Here is a 16701-nt window from a genome sequence, read left to right as displayed (position 1 = left end):
TGTTTATAAGCTCCACATCTCCCTAGCTATAAAGACTTATTTTCACAGATTTGTAACAGTGGGATGACTGGTACTTGTAGGACTAAACCCAGAAGAGGCTTCCTCCTGGGTTATAAAGCATGGACTGTTGAATACCAAGAGGAGACAGACTGGTTATTCATCTATGTTTCCATCCAAGGCCTTCATTTGGCAGCTCATTTTTTTGTTGAGAAGAAAAAAGTGCATGCGCTCCTGTTGTCCCCCCCCCCCTTTTTTCCCCCCAATTTAAATTTTTATCTCTGATTGTATTATAATTAGTCATTAAACATTAAAGCAGTTAATTATTATTTGTACTTGTTGCTCTATTATAACAATAATATTGAGGAGAGCTTTACAGTATATGAAGAATAACTTCAAAGCTTTTTAAAATTTTTTTTATCTGTGTTCATAGTGCTAAAAAAGAGCATTTTTACATGGTGACTTGAGGTTTTAGGAAACACGAACACAAATCCAGGCTAAAGTGCGGCGATGTGAGCACACGTGCTGTGATTATGTGTGCGAGACAACACGCTTTTGATTCGCCACTTCTCTGTCACGTGACCCCACATCCGCTCCGTGACTGTTGCTGTTTGGCAGCTATGACAACGAACTTTGAAAGTTAGATGAATGGCCTCGGTGAAGAAGAAGTTTTCCTCCTCTATAGGGTATCAACATTGTCTGAAATGCACGGTGTACTTGGACATTCAGGCAGTAAGTGCGTCTTTATGCTGCTGCTTTGGTACGAAATTCAAAATGTGACCTGATGCCGTAGCTTATTAACGTTTGCTAGCTAGCGAGCTTACGTCCTCTTTCAGCAAACCTTCCGTTACGGTTCCGTAAATACACAGTTAGCTTACCAGCTAACCCTAACTGATACACCAGGGTTATCCTGACATGTCTCATTAACTTACTAATTCCTCCTTGTCGTTACCAGTAACGTTAATACTGATGCTGCCGTAATTATTCTAATTGAGTCACTGCAATTAGTGCAAACAGTTAGAGGTGATACGAAAGGTATGAACGTAGCATTGGTTCTTTTACGTATTAATATTTATGTCTGAGTCACTTCAGTATTAATCTGTTTATACATAAACCATTAATAGAAATATTGATGTCCACTAATGACCCCGAGGTTCTGCTGTAAAAGTTGATTGTAGTGGTTTGATGTCCATTAGGTGTTTTTAAGTAACTGAAAGTAATTCGTTTTTTCATAATTTATCTGTGTACGATAAGCGTCATTTCCTGTTTCAGTAAACTTTGGGTTGACCTTAAAGCCCACTTTATGCGTGAGGATGATTTCCGTCCCGTTTATTGCTTCAAGTTCATAAAAGTCAACACAACTGACTGTCACAAAAGTAGGTGTCAATATGAAATACTTACCATAGAATACGAAATTGGGAAAATGAAACGGAAGGTTTACAAGACAAGAGGCCGAGATGGAGGTTGCAGAGTTGAAGATGCTAAAAGATCTTCACTACGAGGGACAGCATTAGAAATGAGTACATCAGAGGGACAGCTAGTGTTGGACGATGTAGAGACAGAGTTAGAGAGTCAAGGCTGAGATGGTCTGGACATACAGTGGGGCAAAAAAGTATTTAGTCAGCCACCGATTGTGCAAGTTCCCCCACTTAAAATGATGACAGAGGTCAGTAATTTGCACCAGAGGTACACTTCAACTGTGAGAGACAGAATGTGAAAAAAAAAATCCATGAATTCACATGGTAGGATTTGTAAAGAATTTATTCGTAAATTAGGGTGGAAAATAAGTATTTGGTCACCTCAAACAAGGAAAATCTCTGGCTCTCACAGACCTGTAACGTCTTCTGTAAGAAGCTTTTCTGTCCCCCACTCGTTACCTGTATGAATGGCACCTGTTTGAACTCATCATCTGTATAAAAGACACCTGTCCACAGCCTCAAACAGTCAGACTCCAAACTCCGCCATGGCCAAGACCAAAGAGCTTTTGAAGGACACCAGGAAAAGTATTGTAGACCTGCACCAGACTGGGAAGAGTGAATCTACAATAGGCAAGCAGCTTGGTGTGAAAAAATCAACTGTGGGAGCAATCATCAGAAAATGGAAGACATACAAGACCACTGATAATCTCCCTCGATCTGGGGCTCCACGCAAGATCTCATCCCGTGGGGTCAAAATGATCATGAGAACGGTGAGCAAAGATCCCAGAACCACATGGGGGGACCTGGTGAATGACCTGCAGAGAGCTGGGACCAAAGTAACAAAGGTCACCATCAGTAACACACTACAACGGCAGGGAATCAAATCCCGCAGTGCCAGACGTGTTCCGCTGCTGAAGCCAGTGCATGTCCAGGCCCGTCTGAAGTTTGCCAGAGAGCACATGGATGATACAGCAGAGGATTGGGAGAATGTCATGTGGTCAGATGAAACCAAAGTAGAACTTTTTGGTATAAACTCAACTCGTCGTGTTTGGAGGAAGAAGAATACTGAGTTGCATCCCAAGAACACCATACCTACTGTGAAGCATGGGGGTGGAAACATCATGCTATGGGGCTGTTTTTCTGCCAAGGGGACAGGACGACTGATCCGTGTTAAGGACAGAATGAATGGGGCCATGTATCGTGAGATTTTGAGCCAAAACCTCCTTCCATCAGTGAGAACTTTGAAGATGAAACGAGGCTGGGTCTTCCAACATGACAATGATCCAAAACACACCGCCCGGGCAACAAAGGAGTGGCTCCGTAAGAAGCATTTGAAAGTCCTGGAGTGGCCTAGCCAGTCTCCAGACCTCAACCCCATAGAAAATCTGTGGCGGGAGTTGAAAGTCCGTGTTGCTCGGCGACAGCCCCAAAACATCACTGCTCTCGAGAAGATCTGCATGGAGGAATGGGCCAAAATACCAGCTACTGTGTGTGCAAACCTGGTAAAGACCTATAGTAAACGTTTGACCTCTGTTATTGCCAAAAAAGGTTATGTTACAAAGTATTGAGTTGTATTTTTGTTATTGACCAAATACTTATTTTCCACCCTGATTTACGAATAAATTCTTTACAAATCCTACCATGTGGATTCATGGATTTTTTTTTTTCACATTCTGTCTCTCACAGTTGAAGTGTACCTCTGGTGCAAATTACTGACCTCTGTCATCATTTTAGGTGGGGGAACTTGCACAATTGGTGGCTGACTAAATACTTTTTTGCCCCACTGTATGGAGTGGAGCAATAGTGGCTATAATGGACAAAGTATGTTGAATATGAAGCTGCCAGCCAGCAGGAAAAGGGGGGAAAGACCACAAAGAGGAGGAGAATTAAAGGAGGACATGCAGAGGGTTGGTGTGACAGAGAAGGATGCTGCAGATAGGGTGAGATGGAGGCAGATGATCTGTTGTGGCGACCCCGAAACGAAATAAGCTGTAGAAGAAGATAGGATAGGATATAGGCCGAACCTTGAGCCTGCATAGTTTCTGTGTATCTATTAAGTTAGATATAGCAAAATTTGACACTAATGTTTTCCACATTGTTCCACAAAAACATTTTCTTTGACCTTAAATTACCAAGACTGTGTTACCCTAACAGCAGTAACAGTAGGAAGTCTTGATTGCACATGGATTGCGTATTTTAGTAATTGTTTATTAACTGCTGTTGTCTTTGGGATATTTGCAAGTGTGCTTCTCTTGATGAATGCACTCTTCCAAACACGTTTGAAAACCATAATAAACGAACACAGTAGAATTTGTGCCCTGTTATACTGTTCATAACCAGGTCACATGCCCGGGAGTGCTACTGTCTAAGAAGTATGATATCTACCTCCGTGTCTGCATCATGGGCCAGTACAGGAAGACTGCCTGTGTGCCTCCGGACTTCCCTTTGCTTTTCCAGCACAAAATGGTTTTTGTCAAGGTGAGAATAAAGCAATTTATTATAGAAATAAAGGACGGCTCCTTGATTTGGGCACAAGATTTCCATCTGCCTGTGGGAGTTTTAGACTTGGCAATAAAAGTGTACATATGATCATTAAAGTAAAAGGAAATTCAGACAGACATAGATTTACCCTACATTAGTTATAGTGTACATTAACAAAAATATGAAAACATACAGTATTAAAGCCTTATCATACAGTTTTTGCTCTTAAGACTGTCAGAATCATCTTATCATTATAACTTTGCATTAAATCTTAATAAAGTTTGTGCTGAGCTAAATTTGCGTTTTTAATGCACAGCTTAACCTGTGATAATTAACACATGCGGGTGACATGGGCGGAGTACATAAGTTCTTATTGCTAAGTGGTTTTCACACATTAACTCCAAGGATGGAAGGCAGGACGGCATACAAAATTTGTCCTTGCTCACATGTAGCATACACCTGTTTACCTGCTCTTATCTTTGCTCTGCCACCACACAATGTGTTTTATTTTTTATTTTTTTTGTCAAGGTCAGGGTAAAGCTATTTGCTACAGAAATAAAGGATGCCTCCCTGTGTGAGACACAGGATTTCCATCTGTCTGTGGCTGTTTTGTTTAGACAGGATGCAGGAATTCTAGTGGCTTTATGTCTATATAAGCTTTACTTTTATCTACATTTGATTCATCTTAAGAGGTGTCCATAAGTGTTTTAGGTGCTTTTTAAAAAAAAAACTTTTTTCTTAATAAAAGTGTTACCTATATGTTTAAGCCTTTTGTTCTTTCTTATGTGGGCCAGCATTCATCCATAGTTAGTATTCAGGTGGTGAAGGATTATGAGCCCACTGTGCCTAATAACCAGCAACCCTCCAGTATGAACATTAGTGTCCTAACTCTTAGTGAGAGGGACCTTGTTTTCCCTGGGGAGACTGGTACGCTTAGATACTGGCCTGTCCGCCAGATCTTGTTATAAGTATTGATTTGCTTTGTCTGTACTCTTTGTGTTTTCCCAGATATTCCCCGGCGTTGTTGACCCTGCTGATGTAGCTGACCTCCTCGAAGGTAAACGGCCTACTGGGATTTGCTTCCTCATCTCTTAGTCCCGAATCCTATCCTATGAAAGCTTATTGGCTATTAGCTGAGATACCGATCATTAGCTCACAGTCTGTTTATACTTTCCTTCCTTCCTCTTAGCTGACACAACATCTTTTGAGCTGATTCAGTTGGTGCCTCCAGGTATGCTTTCTGATGATACCAAATGGGCCTCTTAAGTCCCCACTGTATCCAGTCATTACACTGCAAAACAGGATATTTAACTTGGACTGTGTGTGTGCATGATCCTGGGTTTTTTTGTGTGTGTGTGTGTGTGTGTGTGTATATGGGTTATAGAAGGTGAGGTACTTGCCACAATGGAGGAAAGCAGCAGAGATTTCCTGTATCCAGGTCCCAGGTGGAGCTCAAGAGTCGCAGAGCGAGAAATACTGATGAAAAGATCATCCTCATTTCCTGTAAGCGTTTTCTGTTTATGCCAACATCCTAACATTTATCACAATTATGTGTTAGAAAGCTCTAAAGAGGCCATATAGGTGGTTTTTTGTTTTTTAAAGTTATACGTTGAGTGTGAGCATTAAGGCCCGTTTATAAGTGACTTACTGCTACTTATGCAAAAATCAAAACATAACTTTAAAAGTGTCTTTACAGCAATTTTATGATCGATCTCATACATAGTCAGTGAAAGAAAATAGTCAAAGGTTTTTTCTGTGTTGTACACTAACAAAAAAGATGTTTGAATTCTTTACATGCATGCATATTTTAATCCCTTATCATACACTTTGCCCTTTTTTGTTTTCTGTTTAATGATTAAAATCATCTTAACTTTTCATTAAGTCTTCAGGACATTGAATTAGCGCTAATATGAAGCCATTTTCGCACACGCTAGCACACAACAGGATGCATTCCACAGCAAACACAGTTAGGAATACTGTGCCTGCTGTAGGGGAAGGTGCAGGAAATGATGCCCTCCCGCTCACTGTAAATTTAACGGACAGTTATATGCCAGCAAATCAGAGATTCCTCAGAGTTTGGACCTGGAAACTGGCAGGTTCAGTGTCCGGTCTGACTACATCAGTCATTTGCATTCTGACATGCACCTTTGTCAGGTAATGTTTAGAAAAGTTCAGGGCTGCAGTGTATTTGTGAAAACTGCTTAATAAAAGTCAACAGCACGCCAAGTATGGACAATAAAGGTGCAAGGAAAGTAAATGCAAACACAAGAGAATCCAATTGGAGGCATCCCAAATAAATCAAAGATAAGAAATAAAGGTTGTTTAATATCCTGTCAGTGCATAAATGTACATGTCAGATAAACATAAGCCACGGACACTGGTAAGTTTCAAGTTATTTTACAGCAGGCTGGTAGTGAGCCTTTACTATTAAATACTCAAATGCCAATAAACGGGATAAATGTTCTCTTTAGGCATACAGCTTTATCTAACCTTGTTTTTCATCTTTGGTGAAGAAGCAGGAAGCAGAGTTTTTCTTCAAACAGAGTTTCACAACCCAAAAGTCTCCAAAAGAGCTTGTATGCTGTGCAAAATGTAAATAAAAACCAGGCTGCAATATTTTGGACGTGATTTAGACACAATTCTGTGGTGGAAATCGCTGTGTGGGCCTGAGAAAACTTTAAAAGAGCACAGTTTGTCACCATATCAACAAATGCAAATGCAAAAAATCCACCATGCAAAGAAAAAAACACATGCAAACGAGATCCAGGAACGCTGCTGCTGCATCTGGGTTCGAGCTCGTTTAAGATGGACTGAGGTTAAATTTAAAAAGCATCTCACGGTCTGATGAATAAAAATGTAAAATTCCTTTTGCAAACGTGGACGCTGTGACCTCTGAGCTTGAAAAGAGAGGACGTCTTTTTTTTTTTTGTGGACATGTGTGAAGTTTGTTACATAACATCCATTCTTAAATTTTCAAGTAGTAGTCAAAGTCAAGGATTTAAACTTTAGTCTCTCACTGAAGTTCGAAATGTTCCATTTGGCAGTTAAATGCACGAGTGTATATTTCATGCCTGTGAAGGGTCCTGATAGTAATTTCAAATAGCACAATACTGAATTAGGTAAAGGAAGGAGGATATTCCTGTCAACATAATCCACGTGTCACAAAGACCGCACGCCGCGTTCACCACGGGATCCAGTTTGAGTGGCACCAATATTGCTCATGTCATTCATTGTTGCTCACTCTAAGTGAGTCTCCTCCTAATCTCAGTGGCTCTCGCGTCGGTGCACTTGACAGGCAGCTACACCACCAAGATAACCAGTTCAAAAGAACTGTCTTGTCTTAAACTGAAGTATTGTCTTCAGAAAATATGGCATTTTCCTCGTGCAGCTGTTGACTGTCTTTGCTATACAGACATGAAAAAGGAGCTGAGAACTTCCTGTCTTTTCAGTCATTTTTCATCTTTTTTCTTCTTTTTTTTTTTTTTTTTTTTTTTGCTCCCCCCTCTTTCCTTTTTATATCATCCAAGTCTTCTCTATACCTCTTTCCTGCCATACTTCATCTCTCCATGTCTGCGGGTTGCTTTTCTATCCTCCCCTTGTCCTCCAAGGCACTAACTGGCAATATTTAAATGTCTTTAAACACCTCCCCCCCCTCACCATTGCTTTTATGTGTTTGTGTTTGAGGTCCTACATAGCAATTTAGATGTCTTTCTCCAAATGCCGTATTATTTAAACATCACTGGAGCCTTTCTCTTCTGTGAGATTTGTTTTTCTCAACCCAGGCGCAGATTGAAGATTTGCAGTTGTAAATTGGTGTTCCAGGCAGCTCTGTTATTTGTCTTTTTGTCTTCATCTCCCTGTAAAAACCCCTGTGTTTCGTCTATTGTCCCTCTCCCTCTAGGGAATCTCCCCTAAAGTAGTGTTTTCCACGACATCAGTCATAGAAGACAGTGATGGGAGAGACAACCGGACAGCCTCACCTGTAAGCGTCTTTTTATTTATTACATCTTTGAGGTGTTTGCAAACCCGCAGTCGCACACTGTGTGTCCAGTTTTAAATTAATTGTACTTTTGCTGCGTGCTCGGCATCGCCGTGCCAGCGTTGACCACAACTCGAACAGCGAACATTGATCTGTGGAGGGCTCTAATAGGAGGTATCGCTTGCCGCCACATACGACCGTTTCCACTATACATATCCAACTTCTATTGTTGCCATGGCTACTGCATTTATCCATCCATACTGGCAGTGTTTCAAGGGTATCTGTTCTCTGAATGTAATTACAGGGAGGCAGATTGGTGATGCTGATAATGAGGCTTGTCTCACATGTCCGAGTGCAGGGAGTTAGAACAGAATCAGCCGGTTAGGTTTGTTTTTGGGTTTTTTTTACTGTAATCATGCAGATGATGGGTCACCTATAAATCTTCTTTGTGGATTTTTAAGGTTTACTGTGCTTAGGTCGGTGCAATGACATTTTAAAATCTTTTTTCCCCTGTTAATCATCAAAAAAGGAAACTAGGAATGAAGTTTGCCACGGTTTTCTCATCTTAACTTTACAGCGGTTTGATTTCTTTGCATGTGGGGATTCGATGGGTTGTTACTGACATCTGAAGAGAATTTAATATCACTAGGACCTGGCGTCGTTGTTGATGTGTTCAGTTCTTATTTTGTTATGTAGGACAATAAGTTATATATCGAATCATTCTAAAAACTAGTACTAGCCTTAAGCTGCAGCCACAGGTATAACAGCTGATTCGTGGTCCTGTATGATTCTGCGTACATGTGCAGAGTGTTTGCGCAGGTTATTTCAGGAGATGAACGCCGAGAGGGTGGAATAATGATGAAAAAGGTATTAGCAAAATATTTCACCAGCTTTCTAGTTACGAACATGTTATCCATCACACAGAGGCTCACATTCCTCCTCTTCCCCCCTTCCCCCCAAAAAAGAAGAAAGAAATGCTACGGTGAATTTCCCCGGTGCGGTAACCTAACCTATTTGTTTAAATGGGATGTCGGTGACAGTGAAGCAGATTGTCAGCGTGTTCCTCCTGGCCCCTCGGGGTGGATGTCTGGATCAGAGCACCACTGTGGCTGTCAGACAGTAGAATTTCTCCATTTTCTCTCTCCTAATGGCTCTTCAGCATCTAGGCAGCTCCCTGACTACCTGCCCACCCAGCTGACAAATCATGTCTTGTTCTAACAGAGATCTGGAAAAATTGTGACTTTCAAAAAAATCTCTAAAAGTGTTCTGATGAATACGCTTTTTGTGTGTTTTCTCATGCTGTGTCCTGAATCCTCTTTAAACCCTTTTATCTGACTTACAGATGTTATGCTAATGTCAGTTTGTGACTTTGGGTCACACCAGAAAATAATTTAGCCACTTCTGCAGTTTGTGTGAGTGAAATGTTGTTAAATTTGGTACACACATGAAAGTGAGGATGAATAGCTTTTGCAGATATGTCCTATAACGTTCCAACTAGCACCATCACACCGTCACACTATAGTTGGTGAAACTCCCCCAAAAACCCAACTTTTTGTTTAGTTCACTTAATGTTGACATGAATTGTGCTTTTATTTAGCGCAGCATGCTGAAATGACGATTGTCAGTATTAAATCTTGCTTATTGCCATTGTTGGATTTGCAGTATGTAGTCATCTCCGCTTGATGAGTGCATTGATAATTAGCTCGATGTGCCACTGTGCAGCTTTACAAAGCCTCTTGCATGTTTTCTGTGGACTGTATCCCGAGCTTTGTTGAACTGTGTCTTTATCACACAAACCCAGATAAGACTTCTCCACTCAGCCGGCCACAGGAAAAAAAATGATTCGCTCTCGGTGACCATCCACCAGTGAAGACGAAGAAGAAAAGAGGAGCCAAAGGAAGTCAGAGATGGTGGGGGATTAGAGGACGAGGGCATACTTGTCTTAATTCTGTTAAATCCGATCATTCTCAAATGGCACCAGCCACAATGAGAATTTATTCATCATTCGGTTTCTCTTAAAAATAGTTTTAATGTTGTGTGATTTCCCTAATTAGCATTTAGATTATCTTTGTTTTACAGCCAGGTAGTGCCTCTTTATCATATTAGACTGGAGATGGCCATCAAATGCAATTAACATTTTATCTTAACTTATTTATCCCCGGCTGGCATTACCTGCAGGAAGTGGGATATTGCATGGGAGAATGATGTTAGTGGCCATTAGAGTTATTGAAGTAATTCTGCAGAGGTTGTCTCCATGGCAGTGCTGACTGCGAGAGCTGTTGTTGTAACACTTAAGCTGAATGATTTAGCTAATGGTTTAATGGCTTTGTCCAGGGAGAGCAAGTCTGTGTCAAGAGTGAGAGCAGCTGCCTTAATGGCTAAAATGGCCGATGCGTCTGCGAAGGAACAAACTGTGCGGTTTGCAGAGAAACCGCTCAAATCCTGTGTGTCTCCTTAAAATTCAAATGTGAAGCTAGTTCAAAATGTTACAGCAGCATAACATTTTTTTTCCTCTCTCATGTTCTGTCACTTCACCCCAGTTTGGCTGTGTTTCTCCAGCGAGGCCATCCTTAACCCTTTCCAGACGGAGTTCAGCAAAAAAGCCTACCAGCGGGCATTTTTCCAAAGCAGATGGTGGGAAGTGTGTCTCTTTGAAAAGTGGGAAGGACAAGCTGAGTGTTGATGCTAAAATTACAAACTCTGCACCGTCATCAACATCCAGGCAATCCCCGCCAGGCCGCAGTCCTCCAAAAAACAAGAAGGGAAAAAAATGCGCCCTATCCGGAGTTTCTGCCGAGCGCGGCTACCAGCAGCCCACCGTTTCCTCAAGGACGCGAGCCCTGTCTCCTTACACCCACCGAAGGATGTGCCAGCTGTCCGAGGATGCCAGGCAGAGGCTCAGCCACCTCCAGCTGGGGCCTCACTATTTTAGGAAAGAAACCGAGAGCCCGACGCCCTTCTTGGTTTGTAGCATTAAGGGAAGAATAAAAAACAACAACTTAGCATAATGGTTCATTTAATGCCAAAAATACACATGTTCAGTGCAGAGGGGTTATAAGATTAATGGATTCCTCTGCTGATGTAGTTCAAACCTCAGTGGGAGCGCCCCAAAATTTTGCTTAATCTAGTGAGCGGATTAAGTGGAGGGCATATTAAGAGAGCATCTTAATCTTTTTACCTGAGCCGTTAATGGATTTTGACGTCACGTACATGTTTCACTGTGTATGCGTGTAATATGGCCTATTATCCTCACCGAGGGGCTCGAGCACACTTTTAATAGCGCGCGTCCTGCATTTAGGTCGGGACGCTTTTATTTGTTAACACTTTAATTATTGCCGTATCGCTGCTGTTGGAGGTTTTCGCATGAAAGGGAGTGATTTTTGTGATCGCGCAGCCTTAGGGGAGTGCGTGCGATCGATGGACAAGAACAACACAGCCTTTAGTCCTCCGCCCCTCCCCTCTGTTATTTCTGCTTCTTCATTTACATCAAATCTAATCCCGAGATATGAATATCAGACTCCACTCGCACGCTGTCATTAAAGAAATTATTAGGTGCTGCGTTTGTTTTTGTCACACACATGAATGGAATTAACTAGAATACAATGGGCGTTTTATTAAGGACAGGAGCGTGCTTTTGCGCCTCTGAATTTCCTGGGGGAATCTCCTTTCGACAATTAACTCTGGTAATTGAGAGTCAAGCTGCAATTAACAAATAGATACCTAATGAAGTAGCCCCATTAGCCCCATGGTGAATGCATTATCAGTGCACATTTCAGAGCCTCAGCTCCTGGGTTGTGTGCAAAGGGAAGCTCAGCCCTACAAAGAATCAGATGTGTTTTTCTGCGTAGGTTTTTCTTTTGGATTTTTAGTCGGAGAATGACTAGGAGATAACAGTGGGAAGAAACAAGTGATTGTGGTTAATGTACACTGATGTTTATTTCATTTATCCGCTGTGACAGGAGAGACGCGTCTGGATTTGTTGTGCAAAGTGTTGCGGTTAAGGTTTTAAAAAGGGGTAAAAACTCCCCAAAGTCCTCATTGTTCACTGGCGTTGTTTTACTGCACATGCAAAGTAAGTTAATTACGTTGTATAAAAGGAAATGAGCTTTTATTGTTGTTTGGTGCCAGGTTTCTCGCTGCAGCGACGTCTCTGAGATGGGAACGTTTTCCTCCTGTGCACTAAATACTAGCGTTCATCGGCGCTCCGTGAGCTTCTCGGCTGACCCCACAGGTAAACCTTCTAAACACATAAACTCAGTCCATGTATTGTAACACATTCATAGCTATCACATAGTGTATTTGCTGCAGGGTTTGTTTGTTTTCAAGCGTTTTTGGACAAAGCCCTGAGTGTGCTGAGTGCTTTGTCCAAATGCAGCCATCTGGATTTGGTCTCATAAAAAAATGTGTTTACTTTCTTTTTTGGTCTGATGCCTTTAATAACATCCGAACGATAACATCGTGTAACAGTCTTGCAGATTGAGTTCTGCTTTGGTTTGTTGAGCTCGTTAGGGGATATCAGTAAGTATGACGATCACTGATCAAATGCTCCCAGAATTCTTATTTCCTTCAGTCCTTTCAAATGAAAGCTACTACAAGTAGACACAGATGTAAATGCTCATCAGACCCAACATTAAATCCTGCTGCCCAAACAGCTTTTACCTGTCGGGTTATGAACACAGCACCTCTTGAAGTGTCCCAGTGGGGTTAGGGTTGTTATTCAGGTCTGCATATTATGACCGGGCCTGTGCCACTGCATCCCGTGGGAGTGATTGGTATTTCTGGAGTTTTGATGCCATCACTCTGAGTCACATTCCTCTTGCTCTTCCTGGCCAGCTTTTGTGTAATGGTGGGGCCATAAACAGTGTAAGTAATGGATGTAGCTTCTGATCCTGAAAAATGAAGCCATCATCATGGTTCCACCCATCTTTTCCCATCTTTTTCATAAATAAGTGGGATCCAAAATCCTGCCGAGGATGGCCGTTGCCACCTGGACTCCAGTTATTTTGTCCGTGTTACAGTAGCACCCATATGAATGCTCGGACTCAACGTTTCCCAACATTGCATATGAGCAAAGCTATTCTCTTCAGCTTCAGTGGTTTGATTTGATTGGCTCGTGTGTGCATATGCCTGTTTGTACAGCTGTTCTGTGCTGGAAAAGTTTCATTTATACTTGTTTGTGTTGAAGAAATAAGCGGTGCTTCTTATTTAAAGGAAATACTGTAGGCTTACTCCGAATTGTATATTTTCCTAAAAACTTGCCTTTTCCTTTCAGATTCTTCTCTGCTTGGGAGTTACAGGCCAAGAACAGCGAGAGTAAGTCCAATTATAATATCAGTAACTGTAAAATACAATGAGTCAGGAATACTTCTGGTGCTACAGGACATCAGCACAACACTGTTCTGTAGTCTTCTCATTCTGCAGGTTAGGTTTGGCGGTCCATGCAGCTCTGATTTTAGTCATTTTATGAGTATCAGCGACAGATAAACACATTTTATTTACATTTTATTTATATTTAATATTCATTGTTTATACATATAAATTAGCCCTGTTGTTCATACTTTTGACACTGTGGTCAATTTCAAATCTAAACAATCATCATAGAAATTATATCGATGAAGTTGTCAGCCTGTAAAGTGGTCTGATTTTTAGATTTGAATAAAAAATGATCAATAAATAATGTAGATTTAATTCCTGAGATGTGCGGTTTGAATTCCTTGGTTGGGAAATGTTTCAGAACACGCGATTAAGGTTTGGTCACCAATAGCTTCTAAAAATGGCCTGTATTTGTATAGCGCCTTACTAGTCCTTAAGGACTCCAAAGTGCTTTACACTACATTCAGTCATCCACACACACTGGTGATGGCAGCTACATTGTAGCCACAGCTGCCTGGGGCGCACTGACAGAGGCGAGGCTGCCGGACACTGGAGCCGGGGCTCGAACCGGGCAACCTTCCGATTACAAGACGAACTGCCAACTCTTGAGCCACGATCGCCCTCTAAACCCTTTTGCCCTCTGAAATCTTCTAGGTGGAATCGGGATTTGTGAGGGAGGACTCTCCTCCAAAGACTCCATCCCGACATGAACCCCAAATTAAAGGCCTGCTTAGAAGTTCTGCCTCAGCTCCCTCCAACCTGACTGTACAAAACTCCAGAAATCCTTTGAGTCGCAGCAGCCATTCCCTCAGAGAAAGGTAATCCTCTTTTCTTAAAAATATTTAAAATGATTGGATGTGTCAAAATTAAAACCATTTATTCCTCATTTTAAAAGAATCTAATGGCCAGAGAACAACAAAATCTGATTTAATTTCTCGTCATTATTCTCTGGACAAACTGAAGGCAGGTGTCATGTCTTCATTCATTACCAAAAAGTCAAATAAAAGCTGTCAGAAACTATTTGAATGGCATATCTGAGAAATGAGTAGGGGTTCATTCACGCTAAAGCTGACTGTATATAAGTGTAGTCTACTTTGAAGCACACAGACAGGTTAGAAAGCTTCCAGCATCACCAACCTCTGCAGTTTTTTGTTGATTCACATGCTGATGACAGAAAAAAGCAAATACGCAGTTAATGCGGTGCATGTTTGTAACCCGGCGAAGCATGAAATCTTAAGGTGTTTATCAGGAAAACACTGTGAGGATCACCTCTGAGCCCCAGAGTTAAGTTTTTCTGGCCACAAAAAACAAATCTGATTGTGTTCATACTCGAGGTACACACAGGAGTGAACATAATCCTCCTTTTTTTGTGATGTTTGCCATGAATTTATCCTGATCCATCTGTGTAAATCATTTGTTTGCTCAAAAGATCTTAAAAGCAAAACATGCACCTGTAGGAGTCTCATTACAGTGTACAGCAAATATATGGAAATCCCGTGAGATGTTAGTCATACGCTGCTGCTGCTGGTGCTGGTCTGTGAGGTGTGAGTGTCTGTGTGTTTGTACACGCACATCCAATCTTTAATTTTGATCACACTCGACAGGCAGGATGAATTCCCCTCCACCTTTTAAATTACAGAAGCTGATGTCTTGTCATGTTTGTTCATTACTGAGAGAGGAGGCAGAGAGAAGGGAAAACAAAGAGGAAAATGGTATTGATTTGTGTTTCAGCTCGAGACTGATGCATTTGACCCGATGCACACTTTAATACATTCAGAGAGACCTTGTCATCGATCACAGCAGCTGCGAGTTGACAACGCCGATGGGACCGATGCTCCGTTTTGTTTGTTTGTTTGTTTCTGCTTCCCTTTTCCGTCCGCTCAGTCCATAAGTAAACAGTGGAATCAATGGACAATTTTAAACTGCAAAGTAAATTGCAGGAAATGAATGATACTTTTCCCTCAATTGGAAACGCGACAGGATTTGCTGGGTGGGAGATTAGAGTGGGCCTTTGTAGATTCCCCGCGACAGGGAGAGGGGCACGTCTTACCACGAATCTTTGATCTATAAAGAAAATGACAGATGCCAGTGGCAGCGTTTGCCCCCTAAGCCCCGGAGTCTCAGTCTATTCATGTCTCTGGATGATTTGTCCTTGATAACTTTTTGAAGCAGGTAGTGTGTTTATCTGATTACAGATGAAAAGCTTCCTTTCCGACACGAGCCGGGCCGAGACACCAGTCAGTCTGTCAGTCATCACCCCTCCGCCACCGACAAATGAACGTGGATGAGAGGCGATGCCGGAATTTATTTTTGTTAGTGGGATCTCCAGTTTCGTAACTGTCCGCGGTCAACACGCGGACACATTTACACTGGGCCGATGGAGTCCGTTTATGCCGCCAGTTTAACGCGTAGCTGGTCGAGGCCCCACAAAAATGTAAATGCGGAGGAATGAAAGTCAAAATGAGGGTTTAGGTGGAGTTTTAAATGTTGTTTATGAAGGTTATGCACTACCAGGGTGTTGGCCCTGTCAGCCACTCGTCTTACCTTGGGTTACAGCACAGACTAGTGGACAAAAGAAGGTCTTGTAAGGAGAACAGTGTTTTTGTTAATGTATTTATTAATGAAGAGTCTGTGTTGATCACACACACACAATGTTAATTAAGGATTTATTAGAATAAAATTTTTATCTTGGGGACCCTTAAAACAAAGTCTATATCTATGCTTAGCTCTGAGGAATAAACTTTGAGGGTTGAAGACAAAGATCAAATTAAGACGAAGCTGTTGCAGCAATTTTTCTGTCTGTTTTTTGTTCAGTAAGGCCTGATGATAACCTGACACAACGACCAAGATACCTGTTAGTGAAAGTTTTCCATCTGCCTCTTTGTGTTCCAGACTCAGAGCCAGTCAGACCAGTCCTCCACACTGGGAGCAAATCCATAGCCGAGTCCAGAGGATTCTTCAGACTCACAAAACAAACCTGGACCAAAGAGCAAGCTTTGACCTTTAACCCTCTGATCTGACTTAGAAGAGACCAAATTATGGAAGTTGCCGTACTCAGAGTTTTAATTATTAGAGCAGTAACTGATAATGCACATATCACAGTCATATTTAAAAACAGAGGTTCTGCAGGCTACCAGTTTTGTACATACAGACACTAACACGTTAGCCTGTCACAGATATGCACATGTATCTTAATTAAGCTCTATTTCTTGTTCATTTAAATTGCAAACCTTCCCAGCACGTGCTGATTTGCTTTTGTTGGTGCAGAGGTTACGTTCAAAAGCATCGAGGCACCACTTCACTCCCACCTCTCAGCTGGGCTCTTTTTTTTTTTTTTTAAAGGAAAAACCTGATGCTGTAACCAAAGTGAGACATCGCCTAATTTCGCTAAAGCTGTGTGTGAAATTGGCTCAGGTATAAAGAAGCTACAGTTTATGTGCGTGTGCGCGCGTA

At 41.7% G+C, this 16701-nt stretch overlaps 1 protein-coding gene across 1 annotated transcript; it reads left to right on the top strand.

The window, feature by feature from the left end:
• Positions 1 to 645: 645 nt before the first annotated feature.
• On the top strand, positions 646 to 16255 carry spata6 (spermatogenesis associated 6). The gene is made up of 11 exons (XM_085348593.1): positions 646 to 729; positions 3756 to 3893; positions 4905 to 4953; positions 5086 to 5127; positions 5281 to 5399; positions 7798 to 7878; positions 10416 to 10838; positions 12004 to 12106; positions 13148 to 13188; positions 13903 to 14066; positions 16141 to 16255. The coding sequence occupies exons 1-11, from the start codon at positions 646 to 648 to the stop codon at positions 16253 to 16255; spliced, it is 1359 nt and encodes a 452-aa protein (XP_085204719.1).
• Positions 16256 to 16701: the final 446 nt, after the last annotated feature.

The sequence above is a fragment of the Diplotaxodon limnothrissa genome, linkage group LG23 (assembly GCF_057381915.1).
Source record: "Diplotaxodon limnothrissa isolate DT_005_m linkage group LG23, D_limnothrissa_male_GT1.1, whole genome shotgun sequence".
Classification (NCBI taxonomy): Eukaryota; Metazoa; Chordata; class Actinopteri; order Cichliformes; family Cichlidae; genus Diplotaxodon; species Diplotaxodon limnothrissa.
The sequence above is the reverse complement of the archived record's forward strand: the minus strand, read 5'-3'. Positions and strand labels throughout refer to the sequence as shown.